This window comes from Botryllus schlosseri, chromosome 3 (genome assembly GCF_051294905.1).
Source record: "Botryllus schlosseri isolate E-star chromosome 3, Bs_hap1, whole genome shotgun sequence".
Lineage (NCBI taxonomy): Eukaryota > Metazoa > Chordata > Ascidiacea > Stolidobranchia > Styelidae > Botryllus > Botryllus schlosseri.
The window spans coordinates 10982617-10997125 of record NC_137238.1 but is presented as its reverse complement, the minus strand read 5'-3'; the positions used below and the strand labels follow the sequence as shown (position 1 = coordinate 10997125).

Sequence of the window (14509 nt, the reverse complement as noted above, 5' to 3'; positions counted from 1 at the left end):
CTGACCCACGTCCAATCCCCGTTTCTCTAACCCTAACTCCCACCCAACCCTAAACTTGGGATACCCTAATCCACATCCAATCCGCCAACCTGATATCCCCGTTCCCTAATCTTGGGATACCCTAACCAACCTCCCTTCCCCCAGCCCTAATATCCCTATTAACCCCAAAACTAACCCCAACCCTATCATCCAATCCCCCGTTCTCTAACCATAATATCCCCCTAACCCCCAACCCTAATCTCCCCTGCTATATCCCAACCCCGCCTCTCCCAACCCTAATCTTGGGATGACCTAACCCACCTCCAATCTCCCTTCTCCAAACCCTAATATGCCCCTTGGCCCAACCCTAATATCCCTCTTTCCCCAAAACTAACACCCCTTTAACAACCCTAATATCTCCCTTTCCCCAACCCCAATACCCCACCCCAATCATAATATATCCGTCTCTCCAAAGGCACAAAAAACAACAATATATTTTGACGTTTATAAATTTTTGTTCGTGTTCGTGGGAAACATTAATTGGTGATCCTCTAAAACTTCGTTATTACATAAAACACAGAGATCCATCTTCTCAAAAGTCGTACGTCCGTCCCTCGCCAAGTCAAATCAACACGCGTGGTGGATATGTGGACGTCGCGTTATCTCCCGCACTTGCGCAATCCGTGATCACGTGAACTAATCGCGCCGTGACTGCGTGATCTGCGCATGCCCTGACCTCCTCACAAGATTGACGAATCACTTGATAATACTATTATTAGTTTAATAATTCATATTACTAGCTGTTAATACACTTTAAATTCAAATTCATGGTTGTTAATACACTTTATTACAAAATATCCTGACGGCTGAGTTAACCAAGTGCCGAGTTTGTCCGGCCAAATTCACCAAGTGCGGAGTTCACTGGCAACCCTTGTGCTACGGTACAATCTTTAGCTACCGTGAGTCTTCCAGCAGTTCATGATCACAACGGAATATATCCTAATTCGTTCAACAATGTATTATAACTCCATTTGTGAGAAGGTATTCCCAATGTGGACTTGGACTTTGTGTATGCTAGCCACGTCGAGTTAACAGCTATTCACACACTTGCAGTGCGGCCAATCAAATATGAATATGCATACGAACATATACAATTAACTTTCTTGAGTCAGATAATTATATAGAAAATTATACAAGAAGATTAGGGCAGGGAAAAATCGAGTACCCGAGTTGATCAATTCTGAATCACGTAATATGCTTCGAGTCGAGTCGAGTATCACTCGTTATGACGTCATAACAAAATGTAATACGTCAACCCAAATTGAATGCTCGGCAAGCCGGTCCAAAATGAACGTTAAATTGCCTGTAGCCAAATGGAAATTGTGACGTGAATCAATTTCACTGAGACGTGAGATTTGCCTGTGTCGACACCATATAGGACACTATGGTGTGCACATTGCATTATTTGAAGACCTCGAATGTTGTCAAACTCCTCGTCTGAGTGTCGATTTGAGCTGTGATTCCATACTATCTGAGTTTCGTTTCTCCGTTATAATGGATGGAGGAAAGTCGACGTCTTGAGAGATAGCACAGCAAGAGTGAACTGTGAAGAGATTGCATAATCATTTATGGAACACTGGCTGTGCTGAATGCAATATTTGCTATGTTCAAGTGAAACACCACAACTTTTCAAGTGGTACAATGAACCTTACAAACCATATCCGAAAGACAAAGAATACAGTACAGGTACAGTTAAGTATCTTTTTTCAAATAAACCAGTCGGCAAGACAACTACAAGAAAACCTGCTACTGGAGAGGAAATTTGGACGGATTGACGGACATCCAGAATGGTGCTATTATTGACATTTTGTGTAACTCGACTATAAGCGTCATGCTCGAAACTTGGGACTGCTTGACCAAGAAAAGGTGTTGTAAGCATCAGCAAGTTGCTACTGACCAGGCCTTCACGCCTTCCAGCATTTGCGGGCAAAATGCGTATTATCTGCATCCAATATTGACCATCTCCAGATGGTATTACTTCTTAATATATATTGGGTAATATGGTTAAATGCCTGATTGTTATATATGGCCATGACCTAATATTCTCTGTCATTTTTCATTTGCTTATGATCCGAGATACCACTTTCAATCGGATACTTACTTCAAACTAGTAGCGTTGTTGCTTCGCCTTAACATTCCTATAATTAAAATTACAATTTCTGTTCTATTTGTTTTGGTCATTCCACGGATACAATTTGTTATTTTAGGGTGCAGAACTATATCTAAAGTCAGGTGTACAATTGATATTATGTGATATCATTATTCGATAAGGATTTTTCGGATTCTTATTCGAGATTTCCGGATAAAGTCGGATAGTTAGATGAGATTCTCCGGAGTCGGGTGGAAAGTTCAGCAGACAGCAAAACAGTCGTACAGATTCGGATTCTCAAAAATCAACATCCGCTCATCCGTGGTCTGAGCAATGAGTATTGCTACGTTGCTATTGGGAAGAGTGTAAAACGGGTTTTTATACTTTCTACTGATATTAATTACCGCATCAACAAGTCACACAGCAGTAGCCAACACCCAAGTCGCACAGATTTGGTTTTTATGATACAATAAACATATGAATGTTCTTAAATTTTTTACGTTAGACAACGATATCAATTTCATTGATTGGTTGCAGAGTTCGATCAATTGTAATTTGTAATTGTAATTGAATGTAATAAATTACATTTTTCAATGTAATTGTAATGTAATTGTAATTGAAGCATTTTTATTTTGTGTAATTGTAATTGAAATTTGACAAAAATTTTGCTCAATTACAATTTCAATTACATTAAATTGCTATTGAGACCTGACAAGCACAACATAAAATCATTGACTTATAATGCATTCTCTTTAAATGTCGACAAGGAATTTGGTGGATCCATTCGCGGAAGCCCTTGACTGCGCCCTTGCGGGCGAAGTTTTATATTTTATTTTTACCGCTATGCTGGCCTCGGCTGCCATTGTATACAATTTTTAGATTACTAACCAACGGATGGATTCGCAACACGTGACTCACGATTGAATACGCCGAGAAGCGAACTGCTGAGCCGACTAAAAGCACCTGAATTGATATTCCCATAGCTGGCGATCCAAGCGTCGAAATTTGATATGTATGGTCCTAATGACTAATCGAAAGCTAGTGTCGCACTGATTCCGCAATAAAAGTATATTTCCAGGCAATGGTACCATCCCAAAATAGTCGTGAAAGTCTTGGAATCGGCATTGTTCTGAACAATCGCTGGGCGTAATTGGTAATTGTTGTGGTCATGCTGCTGCAGCGCTCTCACTTTTCAGAACAGTCGGCCTTAAACGGCTATTTTGGAGCAGTTACTTTGCCCTGACGAGATTTTATTTTGTATTTTCGGAATTAGTACATCAGTAGCTTACGATAAACACCAGATGCATCAAATTTGGACGCATGGATCGCCAGCTCTAGGACTACAAAGTTTGCTGCTTTTAGCCGGCTCTGCAGTATGTTTGTCGGTGCATTTATCCGTGACTCACATCTTGCGCATCTATCAGTGGGTTGGCAATCTACAATACGATTTCAGATCACGATGCTGCATCGTTATTTCGTCTGGCTAACTAACCAGACCACTGGATATTATATAACGTCTTATCTGACAAAGCACGGTTTTGTTTTCACTCGTCATCCTTCTTCCTACGTCCCTCGATAAAAATAATATTATATCTTTAATTATATACTATAGACGCAAATCCAACACGTGCATATATTATAATACTTTTTCAACGACATACTGCACCCTATCTTTAATCCTAACCCATAGGAAATTACGTAAATAACATTGTTCATTTCCAATTACCGAGCATTCAAAACACGCTTATACTACGCCACAATGACATCTCAGATAGCATACTATGTACGCACATAAACGCATTTATTACAACACAATCTGAACTAGACTTGAATTGTTATTAAATACGACGCTACGGTTGTCAAGGAGCACGGTTGAATTTATGATTATTAAATTACATGTTCAACAGCAGCAATTGTCATTGTAATTGTAATGTAATGTAATTGAAGCATGCAAGGAGTAATTGTAATTGTAATTGTAATTTGATATTTTAGCATGGAGTAATTGTAATTGTAATGTAATTGAAACATTCATGAAAGTAATTGTAATTGTAATTGTAATTTAACTGAAATAATGTAATTGATCCAACTCTGATTGGTTGAATAGGCATCATTCGCTGACTAAGTGTAGTGTGTTTGGATCTTGATGTGTGACTGCGGTTCAAGCTTACACCAGAGAGTCGCTGAATATTTATAAATCTGAAGCTGGTTATTTCGAGCATACTTTTGTAACAAAGCAAGCAATTTTCTTATACGGCAAGCGCCATACATACGTGAACCGCAGTTGAAATTTAATACATTTCATCCAAAGATGTTCTATTGAATTGAAATTGTACTATATATGAAAAGGTTAACAGTGGAGAGCCTACCAAGATTGGTTTTAAAACATGAGCCTCTAAGCAGTGGTGGCCTTACGATTGGGGGGGCCCTAGGCGAAACTTCCGGGGGGGGCCCTCCTTATCTATATTATCGCAACTTCTGGGGGGCTACGCCCCCCAGACCCCCCTCACTAGCGCTTAACGATACTTTTATTGTTCTACACCACGTATACACTGTTCCGGTAGTGCTTTGTCTGTACATCATGTTGAAATTTTCAGCATATAAAATCATTATAATGTCATGCCACAGTACAATAAACGACTTGGCATATTCGAAAACAAGTGACTCAAGTGAACTACAGCGCGTGCCCAGACCCACCTATGTAGAAGAATTATGGGATGTAGCATGACATAATAGTATAACAAGGCAACTGCACGCCAAATATACCACATAAATCCAGGAAGCTGTCGGCTGACATTAGCAATAAGCCAGCACACCACGTCAAGGTTTCAGCCAGGTGCTGGATTGGGCCTATCTTTTTGCTACAAAGAAGATTTTGTTGCATGATAAGGCATAAAAGCAAAATGTGCGGCAATGTGGTACAACACCAGTAATACCACAGGAACACATCAGTACTGGTATCACCTGTGAAGAGCTAGTTCCATGATCTGTAAGAATATAGCTTTCAATACAACATCCATTGTAATATAATATTTATTGAACTCGGATAATTTTTGGGTGCCTCTCTTCAAGAGTTAACTGCACACCTAGGGGATTTAAATAGATTTAAAAGCAAAATCAAAACGGCGAAGTATGATGCAACAATCAAAATCACAAACCATGATATTCGCATTGTAACAGTGACAACAACAACAAACCTTGAAGTATACGGACATACGGTACTATAGTAGCAGCGCAATTTGTAAATAAACAGTTACACACACGAAACAACACGCACTAATGAAAAAATTGTAAGTTATAGAAAAAAAATTTTTATCTGTAAGAACTTGCCTGGTTGGATTAAACCTAAAACGCCACAACTAGCATAGACAAAAGACCACTACAATCAAATACAATATACGTATTTGAAAGCACTGTTACATCATTCAAGTCTACAAGGCAATATAGTTGGTGGAAAAACAGCATCATCCTCAATTTGTGCAGAACATTCCTGAGCTGAAATAGATGGTTAAATATTTGTGTCGCAGTTCAAAATTTGCATTGTCACTTTCTTTCCAAATCTGAACCACTTCCTTTTCTGAGATCCTGACTTACATTTAGCATGTACTTGCGGCATTGTAACAGATACTTGACTGCAGTAATTAGGAGATACTGATGCTACCACTTACAACATAACATATAACTGAGTGATACCAAACTCATCGTAGCTAATGAAAGGTGCGGTTGTCAACGGACGAGTGCGCCTTACTAAATATGCTGTTTACCGAGTCACATTTATATTGAACTGGTAGCCCATTTCAAGAGTGTAATGGTCAAAATTGTCTTATGCAACACCTGATCTTAGGGCAAATTTTGGTTGCAGTCAAATCCGTGGAAAGTTGCACATATTTTTCATAAAAGTTGAAGTAAAAAGTTGCATTTATTTTTCATTTATTTTTCACTAAAGTTACACTAAAAAAGTACATTTATGGATAAGTTTCTTGACATTATTAAGGTATGAGATACTCGAATCGATGCGTATCCAAGGCACTGTCGCAAAACTCAGTGTTGGCGCCTTCAACAAAATCAATAGCCTGAAAAAATTGACCCAGTAGTAGGCTAATATAATTTACGGCGGTCTAGCCTGAATGTATGTCAACTTAGAAATGACCTCAAATTTAAACGACAGTGATGATAATCAAGCGATCTATTTACATAAAGTACCAAATATTTCCAGTAAAAAGTGAGTTGCATGAAAAATCGAAAAGCTGCTAAAAGTTGCTTGAAAAAATGAAGAAAAGTCGCAATATAAGATTCCTCGAAACAGCTTCATACACCATACTACATAACTTCCGAGTATTTAGGAAGCTGCCAGAAGCTGTAAAAAAAGTTGCAAAAACTTGACTTGTGATCATTTAATTCTTTCCTCTGCCCTGCTGAAATTGATTCCATTGCTAATTCTTTGGTCACATTTTGGTCTTTTTCTGTGACATCACATTAAATTATCAACCTCACAACAAAATATATGTAGCCTTTCGTACACCTTTCTCAATGATAGCCATTCAAACCTTTCAAGTATCGACATAGATTTTTGAGGCATAAAATATCAGGCATCAGGCCGCTAGAAACTGTCCTGCATGCAAGATGTATTGCATATCTATCTATAGTACACCACCAATTAAAAGACATCCACCTGTGATAAAAAAACACTTTCTGACAACACCATAAACACTTTCTGACTGACTGTACCGGGTGCACATTGAGCATGGTAAAGCTTTGAAAATACGCTGCTAATCCGCAGACAAGAAATGAACAAATTTACCATCATGACAACCCTGAGAATGGATTTCCATTCAGAAAAGGCCCAATTCACAACAAGAGAATGGCTCAGTAAACAACAATATATAGGCTATAATAGCCTATGCTTTCATTGGCTTTCAAATGACTATTTCCTTTGATATTTTGGATATTCAGGCTCAGTGTGGACACGGTTCATTATCAATTAACATACGGTATCATATGAAAGCTGGCATCAAGAGCTAGCAAGTAGAATCTCACAAACTTATACTGAAAAATATTGATGCACTGAAATATACACTGCTGCCACTAGGAAATATATACTCAATAATAATTCATTCCATGTTACAATATGACCTCATTAACATAAAATCGAAGTAGGCTCTTTTAACAAGCACAGAAATTCAATTATCGAACACCGTTTACAAGACAATAGTCTACATGGGTAGGCCTACATGTATTATCACGGTTATTCGCAAAATGATAAACTAAAATTGGCATAAATGGAGGGGGGCTCATAAAATCAAAGTAAGCTCTATTAGCAGGTGCAGAAATTTAATGATCGACTACTGTTTACTGTACCATATTCTACATGGGTACAAATATTTTCACGGTTACTCGTAAAATGACAACTAAAATTCGCATAAATGTAAGGGGGGATGGGGGGCTCATAAAATCAAAGTAAGCTCTTTTAGCAGATGCAGAAATTTAATGATCGACGGTTTACGGTACCATATTCTACATCGGTACATACATTTTCACGGTTATTCGCAAAATGATAACTAAAATTCGCATAAATTTAGGGGGGGGCTCATAAAATCGAAGTAAGCTCTTTAAGCGGATGAAGAAATTCAATGATCGACTACTGTTTACGGTACCATATGCTACATGGGTACATGTATTTTTACGGTTATTCGTAAAATGATAACCAAACATCGCGTAAATGAAGAAGGGGCCCCCCCTCATAAAATCAAAGTAAGCTTTTAGGAGGTGCAGTAATTTAATGATTGACTTCTGTGTGCGGTTTTACATTCTATATGGGTACATGTATTTTCAGTTATTTGCAAAATGATAACATTTGCGTAAATGTAGGAGGGGGGGCCCTTTAGCTAATGGCAAAATAGATAGAGATCATCAAATCAAAGTGAGCTCTTGCAACTAGCGCAGAAATTTAATGATCGACTACTGCTTACGGTACCATATTCTAAATTGGCGCATGGATTTTAGTGGTTATTCGTAAAATGATTACTAAAAAATGAGATTTGATGATTGACCTGTCTTTACGGTACAATACCATATTCTTTATGGATACAAGGATTCCGCGGTTATTCAGAAAATGGTAATACTTGAAAAAAAGCGCGTAAACCGGAGAAATAGTTGGAAAAAGCGCGTAAACCGAGGAGGGGGGGCCTCGAAAGCGCGTAAATCAACCAGGGGGGGCCCTAGGCGACCGCCTACCTCGCCTACCCCAAAAGCCACCACTGCCTCTAAGTTTAGGAGGTTCACACCAGTGTTGGGATCAAGTCACTACCTTCGAGTCACGAGTCATTTCGAGTCATTGCAGATTTTGACTCGAGTCAAGTCAAGTCAATCGATTTTCAAAGGTGACTCGAGTCAAGTCAAGTCACTCGATTTTTGGAGGTGACTCGAGTCAAGTCGAGTCAAGTCAAGTCAAGTCACGAGTCAAGTCACAATTCAAGTCAAGTTGCCTTTTCGGCGTATGAGGCATGCTTACGTCATTGCATTTTGCTAGCTGTCTGAAATACATATTGCGTGGTTATTGATTCTGAACTGATGAACGAATATAGAGTCAAATATACAAGCCAGAAGGCGCTGTATCGGTCACATATACCTAGAAATGCTAAACTAAGTAAGTAATTACATAGCCTCCGTTTAGTTACCAGCCAAAATAGAGACTATAGACAAGCGAATTAAAAAGATGCAATGCATTACCCATTAACAAATTGATATGACCATATTCGAGCGTGCGCCAATTCGAATTCTATTTTAATAAAACAAAAGGTCTGGTTAATGTAAGAGAACAGAGAACAGAAATATCCATTTTGCGTAAGCTGTATGCTTAGATCACTTTATTTGTGGTCAATTTATTTGTGTGAGACAATGTAGGTTCAGTTAAACGCACGATCATTGAATGATTGGTCACTTTCACGGGCGTTTCGTGAACAATCCGATCATATGCAGGATAGAGTGATTCCATCGACATCGATTGCTTGATGACTTGAAATTGACTCGTGAATTTTGCTCCGAGTCACAAGTCAATCCGCATTTCGGATACGCCGAGTCAAGTCAAGTCAAGTCATTTTAGCAAAGTGACTCGAGTCAAGTCAAGTCATACGAAAAAGGTGACTCGAGTCTGACTCGAGTCAAGTCATGACTCGAGTCATCCCAACACTGGTTCACACACAGAACGCAAACGTTAACCTCACGTTCACGCCATCTCTACTTAGCAATAACCAAGATAACACAGCGAGAGTGAAGTATAGAGATATTGCAAACAGGTTTATGAGACACGGAAATTATCAAATGCATTAAATACTGTGTTCCAGTGAAACAACACAAGTTTATTGTAGACAGCTATTGTGGTACAGCATGATGAATATAACATGGACTTATGTATGAGTCACATCACATCAGCAAGTTGCTAGTGAACAAGCTTTCATGCCTTCTAACCGTTACAGTGGGCAAAATGCGGATAATCTGCATCCAATTTTTACCCTCTTATAATTGCGAAATTCCAGGTAACAATTGGCTTCTAATATTTATTGATATTTATTAGGTAATGTGATTGAAAGTTTAGTTGTTTTATATGTTTATTGCCTAATAATCTGTCCCTTGTCATTTGCTTTCGATGCGAGGTGCCACCTTCATTCCCACACCTACTTCGATCTAGTAGCGTATATAATAAAAAGTCCAATTACGGTATTTTTGTTCATTCTATTATTACTATTAGTGATATTCTGGTTCAGAAGAGTATTTCAGTTCAGTTGTACAATTGATTTTCTGCGATAACGTTATTCGATACGGGGCTTTCGTATTCTTAGACGAGATTTTCACTTATAGTCTGATAGTTGGATGATATTCTACGGATTCGGACCAATAGTTTCACACACGCGCAACCTGTCGGACGGATTCGAATTCTCAAGATTCAACATCCTATCATCACTGTTGCCTTCAGGCGCAATGGCCTAGACACGGCCAAAACCAAGACGCCCAAAACGACTTGGGGCTTATCAACAAGATCAAGATTCAAGAAGAGTTAGTTTTCCCGCACAAACAATGTATAGTTTATCCAGGTATCGATTCTTTTGTCGCTTAAAGTGTTCTCAGGTTGGTGTTGTTGTTTGTGGTATTCATGTTGTTTGTCGACTGATATCGTAATTTACACCAGGTTAATTTTCTTCCTCTCTCTTCCGTAGCCGCCTGCTTTTAGCATGGCTCATTTCTGGGCCTTTATAAGACGCTGTTTACACGGCTAGGGTTTGATAGATAAGCCTCCAACACTCAGGTAGGAATTCTGGAGTCAACCTTGGCCGGACTTGAACCCGCAACCCATTGGTGTTGCAGCTGTGGATTATAGCACTACGCTATCCCACCGCGGTGTTATCTGGTGTGTAACTGATAATTCAGAATAGAATGAACGTGCTGATCAGGATTTATTTTGCTGTATTTGTATTTTTTTTAAAATATAAATATTTTATTTTATGGTAACTATGCCTGTCTTCCATGATAGAGAGTACAACATTATGCTGACATATAGTGTTAAAGACGTGTTTGTTGGTCAGTATGGCCTCTTTGATGCCGATATTGAATTCATGCGGTCTTACATTTGAAAAGTGGTCACGACCCGTTTTGAGTTGGTGGGCAACTAGTAAAGATTTCGAATACACATTTTATATCAACAGTAGTAGAACAATTATGACGCCGCCGACATGACACAGGGGTCTATAAAACACTACAAAGCCATAAAATTATTATAACACGCGCCTCAGCGATAAAAGTCGGTCTCGAATGATCCCCTGAAACTTGAATCAGGACAAACAATTGCCATGCATTCTCACATTAACTAACATTTGATGGATAGTCTTATTTGTGCGGATCAATACCGAGACGACAGGTTTCGCGTCGTCGGGAGAGTTGGGAGTCAACAGCAGCAATTTATGTAAAAGACTATTGTACAAAGAGCTTAATACAATTGTAAAAGGACCGTTGAGCAATATATTGGAGTTACCTACTGCCAACAAAGTGATAATAAAATCTTGGATAGTACTATCTCTAACACCACGGCCAGTGTGACAATCCGTCGTGTGCCATTCCCTGCACCAAAATAATTCTGAAAACGAATGTCTTTACTAATGTATCATACCAATTGGCTAAATCAATAATTCGGAAGTTTCAAAATTCAGTTTATGCTATCAGTACAACGTCAACATAGTGAATCCAATATTTTTATACGAGCATCGACTTGATACCCTATGTATATTTCACTTATAAACAGTATTGGAATTAATTAGATTCCTTCTATCCTTTCTACACGGCGTGAATAGGTAGGCTAAATGCCGAATTCCTCAAACTCCTCATATATGATAACATTCATGTAGAGAGGATCAAGTACATCTGAAGTTCCCGCAATGTCAGTACCATATAGTAGATCGTACCTTATGATGTAAAAATGAGAATTATGCGGAAGATATAAAACAACTGGAATGACGTTCTGTTCGAGCGATCCAGCATGCACCTTGATTATAAGTCTAAGCAGTTCAATAAGTATACGGTACCTGCAGTGCTGATTTCCATCGCAGAACAAGAAACCAGGAATACATTTCTTCGGATCGTGACATTCGAATTCTTCTTGAGAGCAATGAATGTCTATAACGAAAACGTATACCATATTTATACCGTCGTTATACTTCTTCAGGGGCAAATTGGTGATTCATTTGAGATATCATGCTCCAATAATAGGCTTACCATATTTTGGAAATCTAAAAAGAGGACACTTTTTCAAAAATTTGCAACTTGCAAAACCGGAGTAAAATTCTCAAAAAACGGTGAATTTTCCCACTTTGTGATCGGTTGACTAAAAAAAAGGTCATCTTTTCCGCTCAGAGCTCAAAATACCGTTTTTATCTACACATTGTCAGGTGGACGACTAGAAAAAAAAGGTTACCCTTTTGCTCAGAGCTAAAATCACCGTTTTTCACTCCGAAATACCCGCCTGAGCTTCACTTCTGTGCTAATTCGCGGCTTTCCACTCGCAATTTGCTCTAAACCTGACCTAAATTTTCAACAAAGAAGACAAAATTTAAAAAAAAAGGACGAAGGGCGTCCTCCGAGGACACTTTCAAAAATGAGGAAAAATCCTCTTTAAAGAGGACGTATGGTAAGCCTATCCAATAATGGCTGTCTTTGCTTTTTAGGATTCTTTGACATTTGTTATAAAAGATCGATCGCGACATCACGAAAGGGTGGGTGAGGACACACTTTGGTAACCACAGGTGTGTAGGTAATATTTCTCATGTCCCCGACGTGGGCTCACATTTTGGCTGACACCTTCAACATCTGAATTAATTCCGTAGCCGCACAATAGTAAAACTGAAACGCTAAGCAAAATTAAAACATTTTATTTGATTTTAAAAAAAAAAAGTGTTGGAAAGTAACTATAGTTTCAACCCACAGGTCATCTTGAGTCATTGTACATAGTGACTTTATTCCATTCAAGTCAATCAACTTTCGTGGAATCAAATCTATTCGCTCGATTGTCGAAAGTAACTTGAGACAATTCAAGTTAATGAAGTTGAGTTGTCCAAGTAAGAGTCGTGATTCAATGTCGTTGCACTTTGCTCTTTGTTTCGAATACAGATTTAGGCGCCATTCATTCTGAATCGAGGAATGAATATAGACTTGAATGAATATACATGCGTTCTATCACGTGACGTTTGGAAAATAATATCTACGTCGATTTGTACTACTTTTTCGGAGTAGATTTCTTCTACTTTCAGTACTTAAGGAAGGACGTAAGGATATGTTTTCGGACTACTTCCATTTCCACCTGAAAAACATTATGGATAAAATTTTTACTCTTTCATTCGAGATTTTAAAAAGTATAAAGTAGTTCATGGAAAAGTCGGCACTACTCTCATGAGTTACACGACCATTTCGTGACACAGCCCCTTAAGAATGATAACGGAATGTATTTTCGAAGATTCTACCAACAGGCAGTGACATTATAGACATTTTGCTTTCACAGAAAATGTACATCTTTTGTGTGTAGCCACCTTCTACTAACTTTTGAAAGTAAGTGACCACCCTATCCCGATCTATATACCTAAATACTTAAAAACTTTTAGTATATTTCTCAGACCTTACATTTCGTCTTCCACTTGAAGTAGCTTCGACTTGTCTTAGAAATTGCTACTTCTAATATTAATTGGATAGAAGGGTATGGCGTTACTTTTGTTACTTGAGAAGCAAAGCGAATCACTTCGACCAACTCTGGTTCGTAGTAAAATCAGAAACCAGTAAAAATGAAAAGCTTCTTTCATATTTGTAACTGGCGTTTAGTCATACAAAACACTAACAAACAGCCTCGTTGTTATTCAATGCTATTATCTCCCTTTGTTCCAAAATGTAACAAGTGCTATTTGGTGTATGCCACAGAACATGGTGTCGAGAGGGATCGACTGTCCTAGAACTGATGAATATTTCTTTCTATTCTGAAGTAACACGCACTTCAGGTTTCGTGTTGGGCTATTAATAAGCAGTCTCTGTGTATCTGATTGTCTACAATAACAATGCAAAATAAGCCCTTTATCTCATGGCAATTAACCAAATGAAAAACAGTTCAGAAAAAGCTTCCCTGGAATCCGATAAGATGTGACCGAATATGAAAACTCGAAAAGAAAAATTAGGATGATAAGTACAGGTGGAGATTAATGATGATGAAGTTTTTACGTTAGCATGATAACAACTTCTTTTTGGATAACCAGTCATTCTAGGTCTTTTAATGTTTCAAAGCAAGCTTAAAGGACCATATATTCGGGTCACGTGTCGGAGTGGACAATGCTCTTCTTCATAGTATACCAACAATGCAAAGTTTATTGTTTGAAAACTTTTACGTTTTGCGAATGAGCAGTAGGGCTGTTCAAAAATAACTTCTTCTCCCGATTCAAGCCGGTCACCTCCTAAATGGTCAGGTTGCAGTAAGAAACCTTGCTCACCAAATTTCACTCGATTCCAACCAGTAAAGGCCTCTCCAGATCCAGTCAAAATTTTTATTTTATCATGAAAAATTGAAAAAAAAAATTCCAAATTTTTTTGCCAACTCCATGAAATTGCTGAGCTGTCTTCAAAGACGTTTCAAAACAAATTTGAGTCAATTACGACCAGCAGAAGCGGAGTTATGTGAGTTTTTCGATGATAATCCCTGGAGTATCCTTGATCGGTGGATAATCCGCTATTTATCAACGAAAAACTCACATAACTCCGCTTCAACTCGTCGGAATTGACTCAAATTTGTTTTGCAACGTCTCTGAAGACAGTCAACAATTTCATGGGGTTGGCAGAAAAATTTTAATTGGATCTGCGGAGTCC

The 14509-nt window shown here is 38.4% G+C and overlaps 1 protein-coding gene and 1 long non-coding RNA gene across 2 annotated transcripts in view; one reads left to right on the top strand and one right to left on the bottom strand.

Moving 5' to 3' along the window:
- The first annotated feature begins 5853 nt into the window (after nt 1-5853).
- Nucleotides 5854-14509, top strand: part of LOC145434894 (uncharacterized) — a 260858-nt gene continuing 252202 nt past the window's right edge. Inside the window, exon 1 of the long non-coding RNA XR_013913623.1 lies at nt 5854-8392. This is a non-coding gene — a long non-coding RNA (uncharacterized LOC145434894). The remainder of the gene's footprint in view (nt 8393-14509) is intronic.
- The window catches only part of LOC145434850 (modular serine protease-like), a 65864-nt gene continuing 60697 nt past the window's right edge, over nt 9343-14509 (bottom strand). The window contains exon 6 of the mRNA XM_080312090.1: nt 9343-11788. Within this exon, the coding sequence (XP_080168216.1) occupies nt 11472-11788 (317 nt within the window). The 3' untranslated portion in view covers nt 9343-11471. The remainder of the gene's footprint in view (nt 11789-14509) is intronic.